This window comes from Ictalurus punctatus, chromosome 10 (assembly GCF_001660625.3).
Source record: "Ictalurus punctatus breed USDA103 chromosome 10, Coco_2.0, whole genome shotgun sequence".
NCBI lineage: Eukaryota > Metazoa > Chordata > Actinopteri > Siluriformes > Ictaluridae > Ictalurus > Ictalurus punctatus.
In genome coordinates this window covers 20,806,393-20,834,355 of record NC_030425.2, presented here as the reverse complement: position 1 = coordinate 20,834,355, position 27,963 = coordinate 20,806,393, and the positions used below count along the sequence as shown (strand labels likewise).

The following is a 27,963-nucleotide window of genomic DNA, read 5'->3' as shown; positions in this document are numbered from 1 at the left end:
CTTTTCCCCTTATTTTTCTGCCCAAGTGTTAAAGTAATACCACTTTGGCTTTAGGTGAAATTACTAATGAATAAACTGAGCTTCGCCTGTCAATTTCAGAAAACATGCAGAAAAGTGGATGTTGAAAAGGCAATGTGTAGATGCTTTCATGGGCTCTTATGTGTGAGCTTCCATTAAGTATGTAAACAGGACTGCATTAAAATTGTAGGTGTGTCTTTAGGTGAGAGTGATGTACATATATTTTAGCCAAGACACTCAGACACACCATTGTTTTATATTATAATCAAAATGAAATTATGTTTACACGTTTTAAAAAGAGTCAAAAATAAGTTCCATGTAAAGTCTGAATGCTTAATGATTGGAGACATGGGGTTGTATTCAGAGTTGGTGACTTAAGCTCAAAAGTTATATCAGTATTTATGGAGGGTAAGTCACGCCTATTCAGAGTTGACTTATGTAGTTGCTCGAGTAGATTTTTATGCTAATCACCTGTGAGTAGTTCATGCCTCCAGGTTTACCTGATTTGGAATAGAAGTATCCAAGTCAGGGGTTTTTAATAGCATCTAGACCGCTGCCTTTAAACAGAAACATTTACCTGTAGCAATCATGCAGTTAACTTTTAAAACATTAACCAGGGATAAAAAATGTGGACCTAGGAAGGAAATAGCTTTTTTTTTTCTATGCTGTTGAATATTATAAAAATGTAACATAAAGAGCAAGAGTTAGTGAAAAATAAAAAAGAGTAATTTGATATATGAATGAGAAGATAGCAAACATTGAAATAAGCATTAATAGAAGTCTGGTATATTGCTAATACTGTATATTGCTGCATGAATAGACTTAGTTGTAATTATGACAGTCAGTGCACATGTGGTTCAATTTAACAATATGGCTTCCATCCTCATTATTTGACTGCTTATAAAAATAGCACTTGATACAGATCCTATTATTATTATTATTATTATTATTATTATTATAATTGCACTGACAACTTAATGTAGCCATGAAATTGTAAATCGAGGTCACGAAATCCTAATATGTTCCCTAATATGTTAATTTTTAGTTTTTTAATTAATAAAATAAGGCCTGTGCTATTTGTTAATTCAGTGCATTGTCCTGTAAAGAAAATGTGACTATAGTTTGAACGATAAACTGACAAGCATTCATCTGCTATGCGTACAGCTCACTTTAAGTTAATTCATAATTTCAATTATGAAATAAATTGGTCTATGAGATAAGCAGTGTCTCCAGTTATGATGTCACTCTGATATCATCGGTGGAAAAACTCTGAGCTCAGGGGACCCAAGAACAGTGAGGCAGCACTACTACCCACTGTGCCACTCTGTGAACTTTATTTAAAATAGCAATCTACAGAGCTGTCATGATTGTATCACCTGTTCTTGCATAGCAGAGTGTACGGTAATGGTACTCAAGGACAGCTGGACTAAAGGCAGATACATGGCTTGTTTTCTGCCCCGCTGCCTCATAGAATGTTTTCATTGATCTGTTTTGTTTTACTGCTGTCAGCTTTGTCCGTTCCCATTCACAGGGTTTCACTGTCACTGTTGTTCATTTGGTCGTTAGTTTTCTTATTAAAAAAATAAGCATTTTATTAAGCATTTTATTTATTTCTATCATGCTGCTAGCACATATAAAATGTGTACACTGTTGATTGAACATATGTTCGCTCACACAACACAAACCCCGTCACTTATGCTTCATCTGGTAGGAATTCCCTAATACTACTACTACTATTAATAATAATAATAATAATAATAATAATAATAATAATAATCAGTAGAGCAAGTAATTGGCAACAGTACTTTATTTAATGTTCTTATATTTTTACCTTATTATAGGTTTTACCTGCTTGTCCTTTATAACTACTGTTTCTGGAAATGCATGTGACCCTTAATGAAAAGCATTAGCAATGTAAAAAAACAAAAACATTTTTTGAAGCATCATTGAGTTTGACTGTCTTGGTAATTAACGTGTTTCACATGACATGCATACGCAGTATATAAAATAGACCTCTATATTGAACACAAGCAAATAAGAGAAGAAATTTATGATGTTTTATTTTTATACTTCTTGTGTGGTGGCAGTTTATTGTGAGCACAAGTAAAGTGCTATAATCATTTTACTAAGCAATATTTAGCATGTACATTTGGAGAAACAGGAAATGTGCAGGCTATTATTACAGAGAATTAGGTCACACCTTCAGTATAAGATATGAACAGGAAAACACTCAGTAAAACACTAATAAGCTGCTAATGTTGCCAAGTAGCTGCTGTATTCACTACCTATATAAAGAATAATTCAATCAACAGGTTAATTTCCACATTGTGTGGGTAGGTATGGAATCAGATATAAGATTTTTTTCCCCCATCTCTCTCTCTCTCTCTCTCTCTCTCTCTCTCTCTCTCTCTCTCCATTACTGATATAAATCAGTTATTGTGCTCTACTAATGAGTATTGTATTCTACAATAATGTGCTCTTCCACATCACTTTACACCACACTGCTTAAAGCAGCGGCTTATTAGCATATGCCTAAGTTTATATTTTAAACTTGATGAAATGAAGACAGTAACAACAGCCAAGTGTATGTTTATGAAGATATATTATGGATCGTTTATAAATGTATCCCTTCATTTATAAACCTTGGGCATTTTCAGTAAAAACAAAAACAACAACAAAAAAAACAGTGAAGTAAAATCAAGCCCCATGTTCCTGCCCATGGTAAAGTTTTGAGACATTTCATCACTCTCTGCCTTTGGGAGAGCAGTTTAATATAAGCTTTTATGAGCAAAGTTTAGGGCTAAAGGCCAACAGGAACCTTGGGCTTGTCCTGCCTGTGGTTACAGCTATACTTTACAAACACAGTTCAGAGTGAGGAAACTAAGAAAAGGAGGATTACTCTATGTTGCCTCGGTTCCCTCTGGAGCATAGTTAATTTTTCATCCACCGCAGATGGAGGAGGTGTAAGCAGTGGAGACCTGGTGGCCAGCAAGGTTGAAAGGGACAGGGCTCTGGTTTCACATTAAGGTTGAGGCTGTGGTTTCAGGTCAAGGAGGCTGGGGGAGATTAAGTTAGCATGCTGAGATATGGTTCACACTTTGAAATTTATGTTGGATGAGGATGAGGAAAAGGGAAATCATATAGCTGTCTATTTAGCACTCTGGAAAATGGACCATAATTGGATCAGCCTATTGCTGAAGATTTTCATTCTGACAAGTACTGTATGCAGTGGAAAGGGGTGAGAGGTTTTGTCTTTTGGTGGTTATAAATTTGGACATCATGCTCCTCTCCACCACTTCCAGAAAGTGTAGGTCCAGCTCACACTGCATAGAAATGGCTCTTGCTGCTACAGTTTGATAGAATACTTTATTATAGACAGTACATTGAAGGACCTGAGTAATAGGTAGGTTCCCTTCCTGTGCATTATAACAATTCCTTATAACAATCTGTACATCACTCTTGTGAATGCACACAGGTGTGGGAGGGGTCATTCTGTCTAAAGTCCAGCAGTGTGTCAATAAATTGGTTGAATTACCAAAATATTGAGCGGTGCAGCTGATAGTGTTGCCGCCTCACAGCTCAGGTGTTTCTAGTCTCTAGTTGAGCAGTTTCCTCCCACCTCCAAAAATCATTCCTGTAGGTGGATTGGCTATGCTAAATTGCTACTAGGAGTGAATGAGTGTATAAATGACTGGTATCCCATCTGAAGTGGTATTCCAACCTCATGCCCTGTGTTCAGCTCTGGATCCACCATGAAGATAAATGAATGAAAGAATAACGGGCTGTATGTTTTCTACATTATCCAAAGTTTTATTTAATTGCTCTTTTTGAATTCCTGGGGACATTTGTGGACAGTAACATGATGTTACTGCATAAATTATGTTAATAAAACCAAGCAAATAATACCCAAGCAAAAACCAAAACATTATTCATCATGGGTTAAGACAGGTTTACTCAAGTCAATAGTCTGAAAGAGCTGGTGTGGTTCTGCTCACTTTGTGGCATATTGCATGCATACAGCCCAACTGAGCTATGAAATCTCTCCTCTACTTGGATGATCCTGATGATGTTTTTTTTTGTTTGTTTTTTTTTGGAAGGCCATGTTTTCCCAATTATGGGAAACGCATTGTGAGTGCTGGCAACCAATCACAAAATTAGATGCTACATTTGTCAACTGGATGGGAGGTTGAAATTGGTTCAATTCTGCCAGCAAAATTATATCACACCAACTGCACCAACAAGGAGCCCCTTGTGTTATCTTCCCAATGTGTGCATTGTAGACAACAGCAGTCTGCAAATAAATCTGGCTATGGGCCTGTGTTTTTTAGTGCTGTTTATTGCGAAACATGATTTTGTAGGTTTGATTGGTCAGCCCTAAATAGCTTACCATTTGACAGAATTCAAACAAAGAATATAATCATATTACCATTACCACAATACCATCAGAAACAATGGCAACAAAAGCCGATTAACATTTTGTTATAAAGCTTTAAGCATGTTTGTTAGACCTACCAGTGACACACTGTAACTTGCATGAATTTGCATGTAATTGGGTGGGATCAGAAGAATACACACTACTCAAGTTCAATTCAGTATTAATTGTAAAGCACTTTTAACAATATATATTACCACAAAGCAGCTTTACAGAAATCTGGATATGGGTTTAGATTCCGAGCAAGCGACAAGAGACAACAGTACTAAAGAAAATGTCCCTGAGATGACATGAGGAAGAAACCTTCAGAGGACCTAAACTCTAAAGGGAACTCCTCATGTTCTGGGTGACACTGGATAGTTTGATTGTTACACTAACCATTATTCTTCTACAGCTGCACTATTAAGTCAAACAGTACTAAATATCTTGAAAGGATGTTCAGTATGAGCATATTGTGAATTAGAGTTTTGGCACAGGACAGTCTATGATTACAGCAGCAGTTCTTTGATACAAATTTACAGCATCTCTGTGAGATTATACGTACACTGAAGCATGGGTGAGACTTGGACATAAACTGTTGTAGGGTATGTATGTGGGACCATCCACAGCAGCAGAAAAAATTCGTCTTAATGCATGATGCTGTAAGAATTTTGGCTGTAGTAGTAGTCTTATCGACTAATTTAAGACTTGTAGAAGTGTGGAAAAGTTCATACAGGTTACATATTCATAATGCAATTGCATTTTCCTTGAATCAGTTTATTAATCTGAGGTCATAGGGTACATACACTGTTCATGACAATTACCACTAAATGGAATGAATGTAATTTCACATGTAAAACTTCATTGTAAAAAGCAAATGTAAGCAGGCCAATAGGTCAGAAAAGAGAAAATTGACTGTTTCACAGCAGGTCAAATACTCTTATAAGGACAGCCAGATTTGACCCAGGGACCACTGTTTGCCAACCACAGTTTAGAGCAATACCTGCTGTTTAATGCACAATATTTGCTTGTACAGAGGTTGTTTTTTTTTTTTTTTTTTTTTTTTTTTTAACATTCTTGGGTTCACTGTAACTTAAAGCTCTGAGAAGTTTAAAGAAGTACTGTATCCCACAAGTTCAGTGATATACCTTTCACATTTGAATCTGGGATTCAGACTTGGCTTTGATCAGCGGAATAGACATTTTATAGAAAGCTTTGGTGCCATTGTGCCATGCCAGTTATGCTTATGTATGCATTTAAAAGTATGACTATGCTCTACACTCACACTGCAGCCTTTCAGCTGGCTCACTTGAGTCTCACTTTTGATTGTATGTTTTTATATCAGTGATGAGCGACACACACCGAGCATGTTGATTTGAGTTTGATAAGCCCATCGTGGCTTGTAAAAGTGAAATATTCCATGAAGAATGAGGCTTGTGTGGCGACATGCGCATTTACAAATGGATTTGTTTAGATTATGCAGATTAGGTGTAACCACTCAAATTAATAATCTGTGTTTGTAGAGTATCCTCTGTAGTTTGGCTATGCAAGTCACTATTATCCATACGGAACTCGATGGAGTTCATTGTTTCCATATGCGCAGAGATCATTTGTAAATGGCACACTTATATAGTGCTTTTATCCAAAGCGCTTTACACTGTGTCTCATTCAACCACACACACACACTCACACATCAATGGTAGCAGAGCCGCCATGCATGGCGCTAACTTGCCATGGGATGGGAGCAACTTGGAGTTCAGTGTCTTGCCCAAGGACACTTCGGCATGTGGAGCCATGTGTACCGGGAATCCAACCCTATAGCCAACCCTATGATTAGTGGACAACCTGCTCTACCACCTGAGCCACAGCCGCAACCATTTGTGACCTTGCAGTCATTGTAACTTCTGAATAGGGATGCATTGCATGCTGATTTGCTTACTTACCAACATGTGATACTATGTGATGCAAGCCTGGTGTAGGTTTCTGCTCTAATGAACAGCTGGACATATTCCAGACTGCCAACTGTGCTCTGCAAAGATATCATAAGGAGCTATTACAGTATTTTCCTACAATACAACTAACCTGGTAAAACATTATGGCATTTTAACAATATCTTTTATAGAGAGCAAAAAGGCAGCTGAACTGAGCACGCAGAGCATCTGATTGTGATGGTCAGAGGTCCAGATACTTCTGGCTGTATAGAAGTATCTGGACCCCTGACCATCACAATCAGATGTGCTTGGTGAACATTAATGTCCAAAACCATGGACTATGAAGCTGATCCCCCTTTGGTGGTATAACAGCCTCTGCTCTTCTGGGATTTTGGAACTGTAGGGATTTGTGCCCATTCGGCCATAAGAGCATTCGTTAGGTTGGACACTGATATTGGACAAAAACTCCTGGGGCTCAAGTCAGTATTCAGATTCATCCCAAAAGTGTTCATTGGGGTTGAGGACTGGTCTTTATGGTCCTTAGTTCCTGCACAGGGGCATTGTCATGCTGGACCAGGTTTGTCCTTCTTAGTTCCAATGAAGGGACTTCATAATGCTACAGCACACAGAGATATTCTAGACAGTTCTATGCTTCGAACTTTGTGGCAACAGTTTGGGGAAGGCCCACATATGGGTGTGATATTTTTGGCCATATAGTGTATTTACAGGCACTGAGCTTTGCACTCCTCTTTGCACTCCTCTTCACTTGCCAGGGTCTACAGTACAATTTGCTCACAAGTCAATGTGCAAATCACACTACCTTGTTCCCTTTTTTAATGACCATTCTCTCTGATACAACTCTGTGCACTCAAGTCAGCCACAATAGCACTCTCTATTAAATATATGGCTGTTTAAATGTGATAACGTCTTAAACATGAAACTCAGCAGCACACAGCAGCAACCAACATAAACAGCAGATGACACGAAGAAAAAACATTCAGAGAAACTAGCCTATAAAGAGAACTAATCTGCTTCTAGGTGTCCTAGGATAGTTAGATTATTAACCATTATTCTTCAACAACTTTATCCTATAAAGTTAAACAGTACTAAGTGTGTTGAAAGGATGTTCAGTATGAGTATATTGTGAATTAGAGTCTTGGTATTAGCACAAGATAGTCTATATGATTACATAAGGATTTGTTGAGGTTTGCAGGATCTAGGTGCAATTATCCACTGAAGCAAGGGTGAGACTTGGGCATAAACTGTTTTTGGGTAGTGCAAATCTTTAGGGTATCTTTAGGCACCATTAGCAGAAGCAGAATCAATTCCTCTTAATGCACGTGTTGTTAGCATTTTGGTTGTAGAAGTAGTCTTATAGAAATTAGGAAATTCAGATCAAACATGTTCTTAATGTTCGGGACGGTGAAGAAGGTGGCAAGTTTAAATGACACAACATGCAAACGGCACTTATAAAGGTGCAGATTTTGTACTGGAGTTTGCTTGGTTAACAAGCTGCCACGTTGCTTAAAAAGACGTTAATTGCATATTTTTCTATGCTTCTCTATATATTTCTCTGTTTATCAGACTCAGATTGGTGGTATGGCTTTCCATCTGAAACCAGTTCATATCATCAGTTAAGATCATACTGCTTGGTGTTTGAACTTTCTATTATATTCTGCTTCATATGGATAAATGTAAATGGCTGTGTTTGGGCATTGTCATAATTGGGTCTGCAGATTTTATATATATATATATATATATATATATATATATATATATATATATATATATATATATATATATATATATATATATATATTTGATCGACACAATATAAGCCTCACTCCTTGGTCCCTGGTCTCTAATTCTTTTTCAGCTCATGAATAAATTCAGTTTAATCAATGGGCTTTTAATATTTTTGTAGTCTTCACTCTGTTTGTTTCAACTCTCTAAGGTCACAGTGTGTGCTTTTGATGGATGGGGAATGGATATTTTAATTGATGACATTAATTAGCCTGCAGTTTAAGGTTCTCAGTGATTTTTTAAATACATTTGCAAAAAGCCAGCAAACCTTATTGGATCAAAGTTTAATTGGCTTATTATGCATTAATTGCTCATCTTTGTTTAGATCTGCCAAGATGTAAGATTAATGGAATCTGCTCCCAGTCTGTGGATGTGCATGTTTTTTAGAATGTACTGGAACAAGCTGATTGAGTTTAGCTAATATGTTGCCCGTGAATAAAGCCTCATTGGGGAGTTGATTGAGCGTGAGCTTGACAAGCACTCATTCTGACAGGCACTCATTCTGACATTTCATCACCTGTGTCTCTCAGAGGAAGTCTAATGATGCATTATTCAAGGGACATTTGTTAAATAGTACTCAAACAGTGAAGACGTATTTTACATTTCATATAAAACTGTTGCCACAAAGTTGGAAGCACACAATTATCTAGAATGTCTTTGTACTGTATGTTGTAGCCTTATGATTTACTTTCACTGGAACTAAGTGACCCAAACCTGTTCCAGCATGACAATGCCCCCGTGCACAAGTGAGGTCCATGAAGACATGGTTTTGCAAGGTTTTTGTGGAAGAACTAGAACCGAGGTTAACTATAAAACTAGAACACCGACTGCATGCCAAGCTTCCTTGTCCAACATCAGTGCTTGACCTCACTAATGCTCTTGTGGCTGAATGAGCAAATCCCTACAGCCATGCTCCTAAATCTAGTAGAAAGTCTTCTCAGAAGATTGGAGGTTATTATAATAGCAGTAGGGGAGCTAAATCTAGAATGGATGTTCAAAAAGAACATACGTGTGTGATGGTTAGGTGTCTGCAAACTTTTGACTATTTTGTGTATGCCAAAGGCTATAATGTTTTATATCTGTGTATAGAATGTATGGTACAGGGAAACGGCTATGTATGTTATAGAGTAACTGCTTTCTAGCTTCCAGTGATGTGGATTGTTTGTTAGTGTTAATAGCCGCCCCCTGGTGGGGAAGATAAAATGATATTCAAGATTTCACAAGATGACGCAGTCATTGCATTACTAGATACATGCCTGAAAAACATGGTGAAGAACCGCAGTGTCTGAGAGCGTGAAGGAAGACTCGGTAGACAGGCAGAATTTTAACTGAGTGCTGGGCTCATTTTTATTCAGTTCATGCTTTTTAGTGCACTTTCAAGAGTCAACAAAAAAACAACACAACTACAGGAAATGGGTCTGTCCTGGAGCTTTCACACTGTCAGGTTCAAGTTCATCCTTCTTGGTGTGTATATATGTGTGTGTGTGTGTCTTGCAAGCTATGCCAAGCGATATCACACTCTGTCTCTCTCTCTAACTACGTTTACATGGACAGCAATAATAATCTAATTATTGACCTTATTCCCAAATAAGACAATATTCTGATTAAGGTGGTTACATGAGTCGTTTTTAGAATATTCCTTTCATCTTCTCTTTTACATGTTATAGAATACAGATCGATTAACGGCACATGCCATTTCGTCCCCACGCCACACCGTCTGACGTTCCGTCCAGAATTTCACGTATTGACATACAGTTGCTTTAATAGTGTGATTAAGGTGTTTACATTTCTGTAATGCACTTTGATAATGCGACTAAAATAGGAATACTCCACGCGTCTTAAATCGATTTGTGTTTACTTCGAGTATGACTTTACTCGGATTAAGGTCATCAATAATCGCTGTTTACATGGTAGTTTCTTAATCGGAGTATTGTCTTACTCGGGTTAATATCAGATTATTGTTGTCCATGTAAACGTACTGACTGTCTCTTGCGCACGGGGGTCCATGAAAGCACAAAGGGACACACATAAGTAGACTGCTGGTAATAAGACGCAAGTGAGAATCATCACTCGTTACCTGCGGGTTCAACCCCCTCCTCTCCATCCACAGCTGATGTTCGACCGCATCCCCGCCACCACGCATGAAAAAAGCAATGAAATAGTACAAACACTATATTGTACTTTCTATTGTTTTGCAGTTGTGGTCTCAAATATTCTAGTGTGTTTTAGAAGCTACAGTTCATTGCTGTCTGAAAAAAAAAAACATTTTGTATATATACCACAATGCTGTTGAATGCTTGAATCTGATTGGTCAGATGCCATTAATTCATTTTCTGTTGCAGCACATCTTGGATAGTAGTTCTGAAGGCGTTATATATCTTCTCATACGTTATCATTTCTATAGTAACAGCTTACACAGGGCGCTGCAGAGTAAATGTGTGTAATCATTTATATGGTGTGTACTTGTTGATATGGTGACGTTTTCAGTGAGGAGATGTTTGTTTAGCATTTATGGAAGGAGTCTCAAGTGTCAGTGCTTTGTAAAGGTCAATTTTAAGTTCGGCGTGCTTTGCTTTGTTTCTCGGTAACTTGACAAGTTATAATAATTGGGATGAATGCCAGCCCTAAGAATATATCTTAAGTTGTTGTTGTTTTTTTTCATATACGCCAGCTTCCCCCCTCCCGCCTCAACTAAATTCAGCTTTCAGTCCACATAACTTTACGTAGTATTTTTAATTACCACAGAGATTGAAGACCTCATTTAATGTCTCATCCCAAAGACAGTGCTGTTTTTACAGTATAATGTCCCCATCACTGTACTGGGGCATTAGGCTCCACACAGACCACAGGGTGAGCGCCCCCTGCTGGCCTCACTAATACCATTTCCAGCAGCCACCTTAGTTTCCCCCACTTGGTCTCAGATCCAGGTACTGGCCAGGCTCAACCCTGGGACACCAGGCGAGAACTGCAGGTTGACATGCATGTTATGTTATGTTATATGTTATGTTTTGTTTTGTTTTGTTTTAAAGTGCCCATCCTATGCAGTCAGAATGAATGTTATTAATGCAGAACTAAACTAATTGTAAGTTGGTAATAGAAGGCGTTGTATCTAGCTTCATAGCTAACACTGTTTTATTGGAAACCTGTCTTTTCATTCCAGTGCTCATCATCCTGTGGGCGTGGGCTTCAGTCCCGCGTGGTCCAGTGCATGCACAGAGTGACTGGTCGTCACGGCAGCGACTGTCCCACAGTCCTAAAGCCACCAGCATACAGGCAGTGTCATCAGGGGGCATGCAATGAAAAAGTTAATGTCAACACCATAACTTCACCAAGACTGGGTAAGAAAACCACTTCCTACACTGTAGTTATCCGTCAAAACAAGATTTTAACCCATGTCTAAAAAACTTCAAGTATACTGAAAAATAAATATATATTTTTCCTTTCATAAATTATGAGGGATTAAAAAATTAGCCTTCAACCAGCCAAAGACCCTAACGTCTGATGAATATTTATAAGATGTATCTGATCTGTCATTTTGTCAGACAGCAAGAAAATAGATAACATCAGACTGCCAGATCAAAACATAAATTATTGTGGCCAGGTTAGTTTTAATTGTTGATTAGATGATAAATAAGATTAAGCCATATAATGTGTATGTAGTCTTTTTTCAGAAATACAGGAGAAGGAGGCTCAAAGCGGTGAAGGTCATTCATTGTGAGCTCTGTGAGATATTTTCCTCAAATTGGAGAGTGTGTGTGTGTGAGAGAGAGAGATGTGGTCTTTGAGAAATGCTCTAACAAACCTTGACGATGCAAATTTTTTCTTTTTGAGTTGTAACATTTTATAAATGGCACACTTATATAGTGCTTTTATCCAAAGCGCTTTACACTGTGTCTCATTCACCCATTCACACACACACTCACACACCAATGGTAACAGAGCTGCCATGCAAGGCGCTAACTTGCCATCGGGAGCAACTTGGGGTTCAGTGTCTTGCCCAAGACACTGTGGAGTCATGCTGGCCAGGAATCGAACCGCCAACCCTACGATTAGTGGACAACCCTCTCTACCACCTGAGCCACAGCCACCCCATAAAACCTTTTGGGGTTATAAAACCTTAAACCTTATTTTAACAACCTGTCTGATCAACCAGTCAATCTAACTCATTTTAAACAGCTTGAGCAAAACACTTCTGTGCTGTTATTGGAAAATAATCAACCTCGGGGTAACTCTACGCTGATTATTTTCCTATATACTACTGTATGTACCATCATATTTTATTCCTTGCACAGTAAACGCAGGTGTATTTCTCTAACTTTTAAACAAACATTAAATTTGTTAAAATTACTTTCTGGCTGTGACTTGACATATTTATATTGGTTTATATTAATGCGCTTCCTCTAATAAATTGTACACAGGGACTTGTATGGCAGATGCGCCACATAATCTAAAATAATCTAAACGCAAGAGAGAGAGAGAATTAAATTAAATTGCTTTAATTAATGGCATAGGGCACACGGTGGCTTAGTGGTTAGCACGTTCACCTCACACGTCCGGGGTTCGAGTCCTGCCGGGGCCATGTGGGTGCATGTTCTCCCCGTGCTGCGGGGGTTTCCTCCGGGTACTCCGGTTTCCTCCCCCAGTCCAAAGACATGCATGGTAGGCTGATTGGCGTGTTTAAAGTGTCCATAGTGTATGAATGGGTGGGTGAATGTGTATGTGATTGTGCCCTGCGATGGACTGGCACCCTGTCCAGGGTGTACCCTGCCTTGTGCCCGATGCTCCCTGGAATAGGCTCAAGGTTCCCCGTGACCCTGAAAAGGAGTAAGTGGTAGAAGGTGGATGGATGGATGGGAATTAAAGGCATATTGTTTTCGAGATCAAGTAGAGGAAAAAATATGGAATGACTCAGGCATTTATGACCTCCTGAATTCTTTGAGGTGTGGACTTCACTAATGGAAAACAATATTCTCTATCAAGCTGGTGCCAACTTTCTCGAAGAGTGTTTGACAGATCAGATTTGCAGGATGAAGCCTTGTCATGGACCAAATTTTTTAATTCCCACCATAAATTTTCAATCCGATTGAGATCCGGACTGTTTGCTGGCCATGTCATTGAGTTGATCTGCCTTTCCTGAAGAAAAGCTTTAACACTTTAATATGCCATTAATTAAAACAATTTCATTTGATTTGTTTGAGCTATGTTTCACAAAGAAAAAACGTTCAGCTATTAAACAAAAATAGTTTTGTGTCATATCTGTGATTTGTTTATTTGCTACAAAGTAAAAAATCCGGGTGAGCATCCTCTTAAGTGTGGAGATTCCATCATTTTTGCCAGGGGTTGTAAGAGGTGAGGGAACGATTGTTTATTGTTGCTGTAACATAAGTGATAACAGAAACTAACTTGCCTCATGGACATTCCACAACATTAAATCTAACTATAAACTATTAGAAATACAGTGTGTTGTTCATTAATAAAATAATAATTGTAATGTTTGGCAAACATTGCCGTGGTATAATCAGTCTAACATACCATGGACCATACGTAGTTATGGTATCATTAATGTAAAGAGTTAGCAGGCATAATATAATATTTTCTGAAACCACGTGTCCTCTTCTTCTGTTCTTTCCAACAGCAGCACTGACGTATAAGTGTATGGGAGATCAGTGGACGGTGTACTGTCGGGTGATTCGTGAGAAGAACCTGTGCCAGGACATGCGCTGGTACCAACGTTGTTGCCAAACTTGCAGAGACTTTTATGCCAGCACAATGTCCCGCGAAAGTTAATGAGCCTGGCACTTCTTACCATGTAGCAGCTTATTTTTTTTATGTCCTCTGTATGTACTGTCATAAATGGCACTGTGTATATTGTTATTAAGGATTATTGGATTTTAAAGCAGTAACAGGTAATTTGATGCACATGTCAGATCTTTCAAATGGGATGTTGAAACGTTTATGGTTTTGACTTGAAAATGGTGCAAAAGATCTATGACTTTTTTTTGTTTTTTAATTGTTTTGCTGTAAACCAAAGTTGAGAACATAGGAGGCCATTGGAGATGACTTCTTCAGCATAGCAGCTTGGCTGTTGTACAGTAAGCTGACCATTTAGGAAATGATTGGGCTTACGTTGCTTTCTAAAAGCCACTGGTTGGCCAGTTATCCCAGAACTGAGCAATGGGACATTATTGTCATTTTGATATCCTAATCACATATTCGTTCTCTTATCTCTTATTTCTTCCAGATTTCTTAGAGAGGTCCATTAAGTGCCTTAACGAGATTAATTGATCCAGAATGGCATGGTTTATGGGGACAGTTGTACCCCATGAGTTATGACACAAGCCATGGTTGTTTTAAGTAAGATAATCTATAACAGCTAAATAGGTCAGAGTGAAGACTGATTTTGTGGGAGGACTCTACACTTGTTACACCAACTAAATGCATATAGGCCTATGAATATGAATAAAATTCACCAGGAAGTACTGAAGGGGAAAGGACTGAAGGTGAAAGACATGCTCTTGCTTAGGTAGTGGTCACTTATGTTTTTTGCAACTTTATCTAGGTGAAGTTTGACCTGTGATGTTACAAGCCTCTGTCTTATGAGCCAGTAGAAACAAAGTGGTTGGGACTTGTCTTATTGGTCTATAACAAAATGGAGGCGCTTAAGTAGCAAATCATACCAGACCTGCTTGCTAGGATTTTCTTGTTAGCAATGTTGGTACCTCTGCACATAAATACACTACAGGCTACCAAAAGCTCATTTTTGAAATCTTGCGAAAAAACGAGGCATGCAAGATGGCACATGCATCATTTGGAATACCAAAACAAGTGTTCAGCTAAGACCTGTCATAGCAGAGATTCTAGGGGAGGTTAGGACTCGAGGTTTTTTTTTTTGTTTTTTTTTTTTAAACATTGCTAGGTTTTAACACACAGGATGTGTGAGAAACGGACAATTAATAGAGACCACAGGTTCCCAACCCTGGTTCTGGTATACCCTCTGTCCTGCGCAAACACTTAAATGTGCAGGACATGGTGTTCTCCAGGACCAGGGTTGGAAGCCTGAAGTACACATAATATTGACAGTTTAAGAAAACGTAAGCATCATAAGCTGCAGGACGGTAACAGAGACAGTGCAAATTTGCTGTTTCTCGTCACCGTAGCTTGTGTATGTACTGCAGAAAAAACACCAGAGTGGCATACTTCGTACAATGTAAAGTTTTCGTGATTAATTTGATGTTTTTTTATTATTATTTAGAAATTTATTTACACCACCTGATACTGTCCTTTCATTGACATTAATTCTACTTTAATCTATTTTCCCATTATTACAAAGCAAGTAATGTTAAAGGTTAATGTTAAAAGAGTAAGATCAATCTTATAATGACTAGGCCAACTCAATTTTTTTTGTTTCCACAATAATTTTTTCATTGTCAGCAAAATTGATCAAACAACCTATTTGATTTCTCTCTTTCCATGGCTACGGGATTAACACAGATTTATTTAACTATATCTGTACTTATTTTTCCAGCTTTTTTTGTTTTGTCACCCTAAAACATTAATTTCAACGTATTTTCCTTTTGAATTTCATTGTTTCAAAGTTTTACTAAGTACTGTTTATGTTTGCTATTTTTCAATAACAATGTTGCACATTTGTTTACATATGTAAGAAGAGTGTATGTTTAACTAGCATACAGCTGTTCGTATTTCCAGGAGTCGTGTTCAAATCATAGCATTTTTATTTTATCTACAATGAAATCGTTGGGCACAATTATAAACAAAAAATTATAAATATAAACAAAAATAACCAGGTTTTAACTTTTAATAACTCCTGATGACACCATCAGTAAAGTGTTTATAACTGGTTATAGGCTCACATGCAGCTGCATGACTTTGGATCACAGGTGTAAAATGTGAACTAAATTAATTTACACTACACAAATGTCCCTCTGTGCGTATGTGTGTGTGCGCGTGTGTATGTGTGTGTGTGTGTGTGTGTGTGTGTGTGTGTGTGTGTGTGTGTATGTGTGTGCGTTTTAGATAGCTTAGATACCGTGGTCCCTGTTTTCTCAGGCAGTGCAGGGTTCATTTGGTGCTAGACAAATTTCACTACTGTGGAATTCAACCGTTTCTGTTTTTTCCTGTTTTACTCATGATTGTTCTTTCCTATGTATTTTCTGACACATATTTTTTGTGATGATTATTTAATACTAAAATGTAGCTACTTTACTATTTCAGAGATTTCAGCCTATTGGTGCAAATTGCTTCATCACCATACTGCTATGGTGCAGATATGCATATATATTCCAGTACTGTATGTCTTTAGTTGCACATGATTGGTACATAATCTACATTTTTTTGATGGTGCTGATTTGATTACAACTGTTTAAATGGTTATGCAAAAATAAATTAATCTTATAACACATGGAACTTGTGTTTTACATTTCATAAAGCAAAGGTGCATTGACTCCATATTCTCATTTAGAAACATTGAAAAGTTACTGTAGATATCACCTTTGTCTATATTTAAAGGAACATTACACATAAAAAGTAACATTTGAGGAATTTTCCCATTTAGTCCACATGTAGTCGATCATCCATTACATGTTTGGTGTACGATATTTGATGCTTTAATTTGGCACTTGTGCTACAAGACTGATGGAAATCTTTTCCACAATCATTTGCTTCTTTTAAATAATAAACACAGAATTACAGGTGTGGTTTAGGACACATCATAGCTTGCTGTAATCCTTATATATATATATATATATATATATATATATATATATATATATATATATATATATATATATATATATATATATATATATATATATATATACACACACACACAGACATATATAGTCAAAACTATTTTGCACAATCAAAATCATTTTTTTTTGGGTGTAATTTGGTATCCTTCTGCTCCCTAGGCACTAGTTCACAAAGTTTGAAATTGGAATTGTGACAGAAAGCCTTAAGTCATGTAAGAAATATTACCTAACAAAGTGTACCGACATAAGAAATAATGGGTGGCGATTATTTTTGCTTCAGTTGACTATACAGTGCTTTAAATATGTATCCACCCTCTTAAACTTTTCCACATATTGTACTACAAGTCTTCTGCAACATGTCTCTATCGGCGTTGCACATCTGGATCCTGATCATTTTACCCATTCTTCTTGGCTACAATGCTATGTCAAATTTGAACATCAACTTCCAAGTTGCATTGAGGTCTGAGCTTTGTCTGGGGCATTCTTACACAATCTTGGTTTTGAAGCACTCCAGTGTAACTTTGGCAGTTTGCTTAGGGCTTTTGTCCTGTTGGAAGGTGAACCTCTGCCCTAGTCTCTTTGAGACTGGAAAAGGGTTTTCTTCTTGTATTGCCCTGTATTTTTCTCCATCCAGTTTCCCAGTTCCTGCTGATGAAAAGTGTTCTGAGGGTAATGAGTGCTGTTGGGTTTCCGCCAAGATTGCTGCAGAAAGTTCAATTTTGTTCTTAAAGTTTTATTTATTTATTTATGTATATATTTATTTTGAGAGCCTGTGCTATGGTTGTCATGTGAACAGCCTCTCACGTATGAGCTGTGGATCTTTCTAGCTTCTGCAGAGTTATTCTTGGTTGCTTCTCTGCCTAATGGCCTCCTTACCCAGTCATTAACCTTTGATGGATAGCTACCTCTAGGCAGTTGTGCTTGTGCCATGTTCTTTCCATTTTTAATAATTGATTTAATGGTGCTCAATAAGATATCTTTTTTAAATAACAAGCCCAGATTAATGCTTTACCAGAACTTTGTCCTGTATTTGTTTTAATAGCGCCTTGGTCTTCATGATGGTATGCTCTCTGAGGCCTGTTTCATGAAGCTGGTTTTGGTGGCTACCCAGGTAACTTTGCATTTAGTTTGAGAAAACTCTGGTTTTTCGGTCTCAAGAAGGTCGATTGGAAAAATTTCATTGGGTTTCATCGCCATGGTAACTCACAATACATGGGTAACCTGCTCTGGAGCAGGTTTTATTCTGGGTAAGAAATCGCAAACCCAAATTGGACCAATCAGCTGTGAGCAAAGTGAGATAAATCTGATGCATTGCAGTTAATCCTTTAGCATTTGTAGTGATGGCTTCATTGTTTGTGGCGAATGCTGTGGAGCTTGGAGTGCAAATAATAAGAAGGGCACTTCAAAGGGAAAGAACTTTTAGGGACAGACACAATTCCCTGGCTTTTCCCGATGATGATGGATTTTCAGTAGATGGTATCGTTTATCTCTGCCGGCTTCTTGAGCCGAACATTAAAAATCTGACATGCCGAAACCACGCTCTTACTGTACCACACACTGTATGTATTGCTTTGCTGTTCTGTGCAAGTGGTACATATTTGCATGCAGTGGGTTTATTCCTGTCCTAATATATTTTCACAAATTGATATTTATTTTATTAATATTTAATTTAAAAAGACATTTAGCTATATTAAATGAAATTACATGAAATACGTTGGGGTTATAAGTTTTCAATGCATTTATTCTCACCGTGAGCCTATAAAAGTAAACGCATTTACACAATCAGCGATTTTTTCCAAGCTTTGGCAGCGGCAATGGTGTTGCTCTTTTTGCTCTTTGACCGGAAGTATGCACACCTGCTTATTTCCATGTTGAACGCTATTGGCTGTTTGCTGCAAATGTCTGGCATTTATGTGCTCGTGTACGATGAGTAAACATTGATTGAGGGTTAAATCCTGGGTTGACTGAGAAAGTTGATAACCAGCATTATGAAACCAATTAACCTTAATTAACCCGGGTTAGATTTGTTTGGTTTCGTCAACTCAAAACATACTCTGCAACTCTGAGTTTGTTTAACTCGCTTCTTGCAACAGGCCTCTGAGGTCTTCCAGAAACAAGGTGTATTTATATTGTGATCATGTGACGCTTCAGTTGCACACAGGTGGATTCCATTCAACTAATTATGTGACAGCTGATGTTGCCAGGAGGACTCATTAAACTTTTATGGTTTTAATTTAATTTGTAAATAATTTTGCAAACTATATTGATTTCCCAACACACAATCCAATATGAGCTACATTATTATGTGTGGATTAATGCAATATATATACTTATACAGTATACTTATCAGCATTTAAAACTATTTTTTAAATAAGTTTTCCTTTCTCATAGCCGAGTCTTTTTTATTAAGCAAAATTCCCCACCCCTCCCAGCTACATTAAGGTTCTCTAGCACTACATCTGCTGTCTTTCTTTCTCCTAAGATTTGTCCTCTCCAAACAGATTAAAACAGATCTTACAATCAGTATATTTTATTTTGCTTATATTCATTTATGTAAATACTGACCTAGAGTAAACCCATTATGTAAGCTAGTTGGCATAGTCACAATCCACCATGTAATATCAGAGACGTGATTAAATTGTTGACTGAATCTACCTTTAAAAAAAAAAAAAAACTCAAAAATTAAAAGATAACAAACCCGCTGTACAATCAAAAACATCTGGGTTACGCATGTAATGCTGTTCCCTGAGAAGGGAACGAGACATTGCGTTTAGCATAACAGTATGGGAGTACCCTAGCGCACGTGACCGGTATCTGAAACTTGTGTAAAATCATGCCTCTACTTATAGGCCTGCCATGATCAGGTGACATGGCAATTAAGCGCGTCGCATGATATATATGGCACCTGTAAACCACGCCACCGGCCTCTATTATCTGAAGCGAAGACGCAATTCACAGGCTTGCCCTGGTATGACAAAGTTACGCAATGTCTCGTTCCCTTCTCAGGGAACAGGATTACATGCGTAACCCAGACTATTCCTTTCAAAGGGAACTTTGATGTTGCGTTAGCATAAAAGTATGGGAACAAGAATACCCACTCCGTCACACCGAGGGTACGGCCTGTTCAAAAAGACCCAAGCCCGAGGATCACTGCGAGACACTCGAGCCCGGAGTGGAATGAATATCCTGGCTGTAATAACGAATGAATGTGTGTGGCATAGACCATCCTGCAGCAGCACACACATCCTGTAAGGATACCCCTTTGGACAAAGCCTTCGAAGAGGCAACCGCCCTAGTGGAATGAGCCCAGAGGCGTGGCAAGACCGCGCACCTTGTAAGCCATAGAGATCGATTCCACTATCTAATTAGAGATGCGCTGCTTTGACACAGCATCACCCCTACTGTAGCCGCCAAAGCAGTCCAGCAGCTGCTCCGACTTACGCCAGTGGCCGGAGTGGTGGACGTAAGTACAGAGAGCCCTTACTGGACACAGCAGGTGCATCCGCTCTTGTTCTGGTGTGAGGAATGGAGGAGGGCAGAAAGCCTGCAATACCACAGGGTGGGCAGCCGATGTAGGCACTTCAGGAATATAATCCGGCATAGGAAACTGGAAGGCCTTGGCTAATCCAGGGGCAAAGTCAAGGCAGGAAGGGGCAACAGAGACAGCTTGTAGATATCCCACTCGCTTGAGAGATGTCAAGGCCAGCAGAAGAGCTACCTTTATAGTCAGAAGCTTCTCAGAGGCTGACTCTAAGGGCTCAAATGGGGCCCCTGACAGACCTTCCAAGACCACAGAAAGGTCCCAGGAAGTTATGCATGGCCTGCAGATGAGCCTCAGCCGCCTGAAACCACGCATGAACCTCGAAGTTAGAGGATGTTGCCCCACAGAGGCTCCATCAACAGGGGCACGGCTGGCCGAAACTGTGGCCACGTAAACCCTGATTGAACAAGGAGCCAACCCTGCTGAGAAATGTTCTTGTAAGAACTCCAGGACTGTAGCTATTGCGCAGTTCACTGGGTCTTGCTGACGTTCCTCACACCACAAGACAAAAAGTCGCCACTTGAGCTCATACAATTTCCTTGTGGATGGTGCTCTAGCGTTTAACATGGTCTCTACAACCTCAGTGAGACCAGAATCTATGAGCTGGTGCCCCTCGGGGGCCAGACCCTCAGTTTCCGTAGTTCTGGCGGAGGGTGATAAATCAGCCCTCCGGCTTGAGACAGTAGATCCCTGCGGATGGGAATCTCCCAAGGAGTACTGTCGAGCAGGGAAATTATCTCCGAGAAGCATATTTGAGTCGGCCAATAAGGTGCTACTAGCAGCAGACATAGACGGTCTTGACGAACTCTCGCTTGAACTTGTGGGAGCAGAGCAATCAGTGGAAAAACATATAGATGTGACCTCGGCCATGTGTGCACCATGGCGTCCAGCCCCAATGGTGTGTGAGGAGTGAGGGTGAACTGCAGCGGGCAGTGTGTTGTCTCCTCGGAAGCGAACACATCCACTTCCGCTTGTCCGAACCTCCACATACTTTTGGTCTGAACCAAAAGCATACTTTTTTTGAGGTTCAACCTGAGCCCGAAGCTCCTCATGTGGGCGAAAACAACATCTCGATGTTGAACCGCCAGTTCCCTGGACCGTGCTAGAATTAACCAGTCGTCCAGGTAGTTTAGTACACGGATGCCCTGGAGTCGCAAGGGAGCCAGAGCAGCATCCATGCACTTTGTGAAGGTGCAAGTGGATAAAGCCAGCCCAAAGGGAAGAACCCGAAATTGGTATGCATTGTCTCCAAACGCAAACCTCAGGAACTTCCTGTGACTGGGTGATATTCCTATGTGGAAATATGCATCTTTCAGATCTATCGTCAGAAACCAGTCCTTGAACTGAATCTGTGGCACGATAAGTTTGAGCATCAGCATCTTGAAACTGTATGTCCGAAGAGTACGGTTCAGATGTAAAATTGGTCACATACTCCCATCTTTTTTGCGGACCAGGAAATAACGGCTATAAAAACCTCCCTCCCTTAGGGAACGGGGTACATGTTCTATGGCCCCTTTGTCCAAAAGGGAACTTACTTCCTGTGCTAACATTGGGTTCTGCTTTATGCTGACAACTGTGGTGAGCACACCTCTGAACCGGGGGGGTCGAGCTCTGAACTGGACCCGGTAACCCTTGTCTATGGTAGACAGAACCCATGGAAACACATTTGGCAGTAGTTTCCACGCTGCCAGATGGTCTTTCAGATACGTCCCTCCGTGGCCCATCAGGACCGTTCCTTCCTTGCCTGCTTTGCTTTTATGATCATTCTTAGATCAGGCCTCTTAGCAGGCTGTGGTTGTGATCGCCCGGTCCCCCTGGCTCTCTGCAGGGGGAGGCGGGCTGCCACACTCGCCTTCTGTGCCTCCCTCGCACTAGCGCTGGCCCAGGCTCTACTCATGGATGCCCGGGCGAACTCGACACGACGGGGAAGAAACTGGCTGAACGCCGCCGTTTGCTGTTTTGCCTCGCGAAACCTGTTGGTGATGGCATTAACTGCGCCGCCAAACAGGCTGGAAGGTTTAACAGGGACGTCCAGCAAGGAGACATTACCTTTGTCCCCCATCCCTGAGAGGTTGAGCCATAGGTGCCTCTCTGCCACAACCAGGCTACCCACTGAACGACCGATATGACGGGCCGTTTGTGTGGTTGCGCAGAGAGATAAATCTGTGGCATGGCACAGCTCTTCCACTGCCTCTGGCCCAATTCCCACATAGGTTTTACCCACCAACGCCGAGGTGGCCTTACATGGCTTAGAAGGTAAAGTTGGCCTCCCTAAATTACCTGCCGTTAATGGAGATAGGTGGCTCGCAAGCGTCTCCTCCACCTTCAGCATCGCTAAATAGCCATGCTGCTCACTCCCCATGACGGCTGAGTGATCAGATGTCGCGGGGTTATAAACACGGCTAGTGTATGGTTTTCTCCAGAAGTGTGATATCTTATCATGCACTTCTGGAAAAAGGGGAGTTTTCTGCGGTGTGAGGGAGATTTATATTTATTTTCAATGGAGAGGAAGCGCTCATGGTTCACGCGTGCTTAATTGCCACGTCACCTGGTCATGGCAGGTCTATAAGTAGAGGCATGATTTTACACAAGCTCCCATACTGTTATGCTAAACGCAACGTCGAAGTTCCCTTTGAAAGGGAACAGGCATTTTCCATAGCTGTGCTCAGCTGTATTCAGTACCACATTGAACATACATTTGTAAATAAGGAGTAGCCAAACTATGACACTGCATGTCTTATAATTATTCAGTTATTCATCTTTAAATGTATTATTCACTATTAAATTATATTCTACTATTAAATTATTTACTAATGATAGTGAAACTAATAGAAAAGCTATTTAGTGACAAGAGTAAGGAGCCACAGATGAGTCATGGGAGTTTAAGAGTTTAATAATGTTCAAAGTAGTACATGTGAAGATTATTGTATTTGTCAGTATTTTGGGGGAGAAAGATTTCGATTATTACTATGTTAGCCTTGTAGCTACACTGCAAAACTAAAGAAGCAAACTTTTATCAACAAACAGGTTTTGGCTGACTTACTACATTTGGCATAAATGAGAAAAACTTTTTTTAGAAAAACTGCACTGTAAAACTGGATCATTTAAAGTTCATTTAACTCAAAAAATCTGATGAAACTAATTACCTGATGAAACTAATCAATTTCTTTAAGCCAAACACACTTAAATATAACAAGTTTGAGTTAAATTTGTATTATATTTAAGTATATTTGGCTTAAAAAAATTGATTTATCAATTTAAAAAATTTGAGGTAATTAGTTTCCTCAAATTTTTTGAGTTAAATTAACTATCCGGTTTTACAGTGTGTCAAATTAAGAATTCTAAATCAGAGGTATCCCTTCTTATAAATACTTTATGTAAGCAGTTTATAACTCACAAGGCTATTTTCCTCTTGATTACCTGCATGCTTATTTGTATTTCATTTCTATTTAAATGTTAATTGTGCAGAGCATCCCAGATGAAATACATGGTTAGTTTGGTATAAAATACATATATCTACCAGAAAATATTTAATAAGGTAACTATTACTGTTAAAATTACATTTACCATTGTGAAGACTCAACATGTTCACAGAATTTAATATTTGTATTTTGTTCATTTCTCTTTTCATGCTCAGTGGTGCTCCTTCACCATGGCATTGAGAGAACACATAGCACGATATGCAAAGCAGTGAGCATGCTTATGACAAATGGCCATCTGGCTCTCTCTCTACCATGGTCAGCAGAACAGATTCATGAAGACACTGAAGGACTTCATGAGAAGGAAATTTTCACCTTCGGGAGCCTGGCTTATGTATCATGCATGAAGTCTGTAGTTGCTTATATCCTACATTTTTTCCCCTCTCTGCACCATACTAGATTTAGCATTGAAATATGTGAACGGGTATAAAATAATTTCCTAGAAAACAGAACTAAATTAATTTAGTTACTTAATAAATATATTTTTTTTAATTAATTAATGTATGCATCTTAAATTCAAGCATCAAAAATCTCCAGATTGCAATAAACCACATCTAAGCATTCATTCTTATAAGACTGTATAAGAGCTCAGTTCACCATTCATGTGTCACCAGATAACTGGTGCATCATCATATTAATTATAGATTAAATGTAGAGTTTGATATGCAAAAGAAGATCTAGTGGTGTAAGAGACAAGCGAGCGAGTGATGCTTTCCCAGCAAGCCAAACATGTCACTTTATTACCTCTAACAATAAGCCCTTCTATGGTTAAGCTTTTATAGCACTGTGTAGAAAAGGGATGTTTGTCAAGCTCATATATGAGCTTAATTGAAATGTTCTGCTCTAAAGCATAAGGCATCTTGCACACAATAGCTTACATTAGTCAACTTCTCCTGTTAATTAGCTTCACAATCCTGCTCAGACTGTTTTGGATCACTCATCAGTGTTGCTTTCTCAGTTTCTGAAACACCTTCACATAGTCAGTGAAGGTGCTTTTGGTAAAACAAAACAAAAAAAAGCTTATATAACCATCAAACGTTCCTGTAGCTGAATGCTAAGATCTAAAAGGTTTTTTTTTTTTTTTTTCCAATCTCAGCCCATTTTAACAGCATCGTTGCAAACGATAAAGTCCCAACAGGCTGGCAGACTCCACTGAGACCAGTATTTCATATTTTAAATGTCATGGTTAGGGTTCATTTTGTTATTGAGATGAAAAGGTTTAGCTCACCATGTTATTGGGAAACTGCAAAGCCCTCTGTGGTGAAAACAGCTTTACCTCTGATGGATACAAAAGTGTTGACACAGGGGACTCCTTCCAACAATGGTAAATGAACATCTCTTCAACGCAAACTTCACCATATCAATAATTACACTTTTTTAAAAAAAAAAATCTGTTTTTGAAGTATGAAGCATACAAATTCTCATGTTATAACTATTATACCTGTTAGATTGAGTGCATATAAACCTTGCAGCCTGACCAATCATACACATGTGCTTGTTGAACATACCATTCCAGATTTAGTCCACCTGTTATAATAACCTCCACTCTTCTAGGGAGGCTTTTCACTGGATTTTGGAGCGTGGCTGTGGGGATTTGTACTCATTCAGCCACAAGAGCATTAGTGAGATCAGGTACTGATGTTGGGTGAGGTGTTCTGGGGTGCAGTCGGCGTTCCATTTAATTCCAAAGGTGTTCAGTGGGGTTGCGGTCAGGGCTCTGTGCAGGCCACTCAAATTCATCCACAGCAATCGTGACAAACCATGGCTTCATGGAGCTCGCTTTGTGAGCAGGGGCATTGTCATGCTGGAACAGGTTTTGACACAAAAACCTAGAAAATTCTGTGCATCCAACTTTGTGGCAACAGTGTGGGGAAGGCCTGCATTTGGGTGAGATAGTCAAGTGTACACATATGTTTGGTCATATAGCGAATTCCACCATTTCTTTTTTTAACTGTCAGATTTTCTTTGCTAATCTTCTATAGTCGTATTATTTTTTCCATCCAGTGTTGCAGCATGTTCAATCCATATGCAATGATGTGAAAGCTGAATTCAGCAATTTCAAGATTTAAATACAATGGCAAGATTAAGGTGTAACGCCATCTTTATCTCCTCAATTTCGCCTTTGTAGCTCTAAAGACATTTGCTTTTGTCCTTCTGTGAATGGAGTATGGAGAGGAGAATGATAATCTTCTTTGAGGTTGTGGGCGGGTATTTAAGCAACATAGATCCTTGTTAAGATTCTTCTATCTTCTATTAGAGGCTGAACATAAAGGAGAATCTACAAACCTATGAATTTCTAAAGAGGGAAATGTCACTTCTTCTGTGTAGACAGTAAATAACAGGTCACTGAGAACCTAAAACGTATTCATCTGGGATAATAAATGCAGAATCTTAGATTCATAATGTATTTAGAATTGCTGCTCGGTATGTACAAATTTGTTACAAACTTTTGTGGGTAATTAGCATTGAGTTAAACTACACTCTGCTCCATACACTTGACTTCCTGATTGATAACACTAGAGCTAATAACACTAGCTCACTAGAACACCAGCTATATGTGGCATCCTGGGAAAATCCTTCACGCAGTCAAAATTTGACATTTCTTTTATATGTAGTTTTGTAAACTGCATGGTTTGCTGAACTGAAATTGGTGTCTTATTTATACTGTATGTATCTGAACCAAAAGTAAAATTCCAGCATTTAAAGATTCTACTCCAATTCCACTGAAAGATGCACTTAGCTAGCAATGTTTTAGACATTTTTGTAAACTGGCTCCATAACTACCATGATCTCTGCAGGCAGATAGCCAAGGCAAAATTACAAATGTTCATGTCACGTTGGTAAAATATATTTATGTTTTCTTATAGTAGATGTCAAAGTATATTATGTAAAAGTAAGTAATCCCAAAATTATCCCCAATGTTCAATAAAACCAGCCTAATTCCAATACATAAAGCCTGGCCTAGAAAAATAAGTGTAAGTGAAAACTTGTCCAATTTTTTGAGGTAACTAGCAGGCTATTAGCTTGCTACTAAGTAGGCTATGATGGCACAAAGTCATGAGGCTTTTCTACTGCAGACTGTAAACCAATAAATTTCTTGGGATACAGTTGTATGTACAGCACTGCCTGGAAATCATTAACACTGCACAGAGGAAGGTTTAGTTTACCATTAATCTGTAGAGGACCTTGTCTTTATTTATGATATTCTGTAATACTAAGTTATGATAATTTTTGAATGATGATGATAAACTGATACAAATCTGGCTGCCAGAATGCAGCTACACCTCCACCATGATGATGCCATCTCATGCATGTGTCGGACCAGAACCAGTGGAGTCAGACCACTTTCATCCCAAAATGTAAATGCCATACAGGTATTGTATATGGTTAGCTGCATTTGCATTGTTTGGGCCACTTTCCGTTCACAGTACACTTGTCATTGTCACAACTGACTTATATGTTCCTGAGCTGAACTCACCTTTATTTGACCCCAAATCATCTGCTATCTGAATTGAAACTCTTAGTATTTTTTGTTTGTTTTTGTTTTTTTTTAAACCTATTCATGCTTTATGATCTTACAGAACAGCACTACTCCACTTATCCATCTGTAACTCTGCAGGGAAGGAGACTACAAAAGAATCTGACCTTTAACAGGGATAGCATTAATGCACCTCAGTCTTAATGTCCTTCATGATTGACAGACCACAGGACCTTAGATATGTTTGCCTTATTTTTCCATGGCTTGCAATAAAAGTAGCTTGTCACTCAAGTTTGATTAATACATTTCTCAACATCTTTTTTTTAAATCTCCCAATTAGCATCCCATCAAATTTACCTTTTTCTTTGAAGCTTGAAGGCAGCAGCAATTATCTTGTACTGATCCAAACTCCAAATTCACTAAATATATGCCATATAACAGTCACCTCCTTTTGATCATTAGGGTGCCAAAAAGAAAAAAGTTCCTGAACTCATCCACATTGAATAAACCATTCTGTGGTGATGTAGTGAGCTA

The 27,963-nt window shown here is 38.9% G+C and overlaps 1 protein-coding gene across 3 annotated transcripts in view; it reads left to right on the top strand.

Annotated features, from left to right (window-relative positions):
* adamts17 (ADAM metallopeptidase with thrombospondin type 1 motif, 17) overlaps positions 1–16,582 on the top strand; it is a 153,671-nt gene extending 137,089 nt beyond the window's left edge. For 2 of the 3 annotated variants that reach the window (XM_017478336.3, XM_017478338.3), the window contains 2 exons: positions 11,324–11,501; positions 13,799–16,582. In XM_017478336.3, coding sequence (XP_017333825.1) covers positions 11,324–11,501; positions 13,799–13,950 — 330 coding nt within the window. In that variant the 3' untranslated portion in view covers positions 13,951–16,582. The remainder of the gene's footprint in view (positions 1–11,323; positions 11,502–13,798) is intronic. The other variant, XM_017478337.3, reaches the window with a different exon arrangement.
* Positions 16,583–27,963: the final 11,381 nt, after the last annotated feature.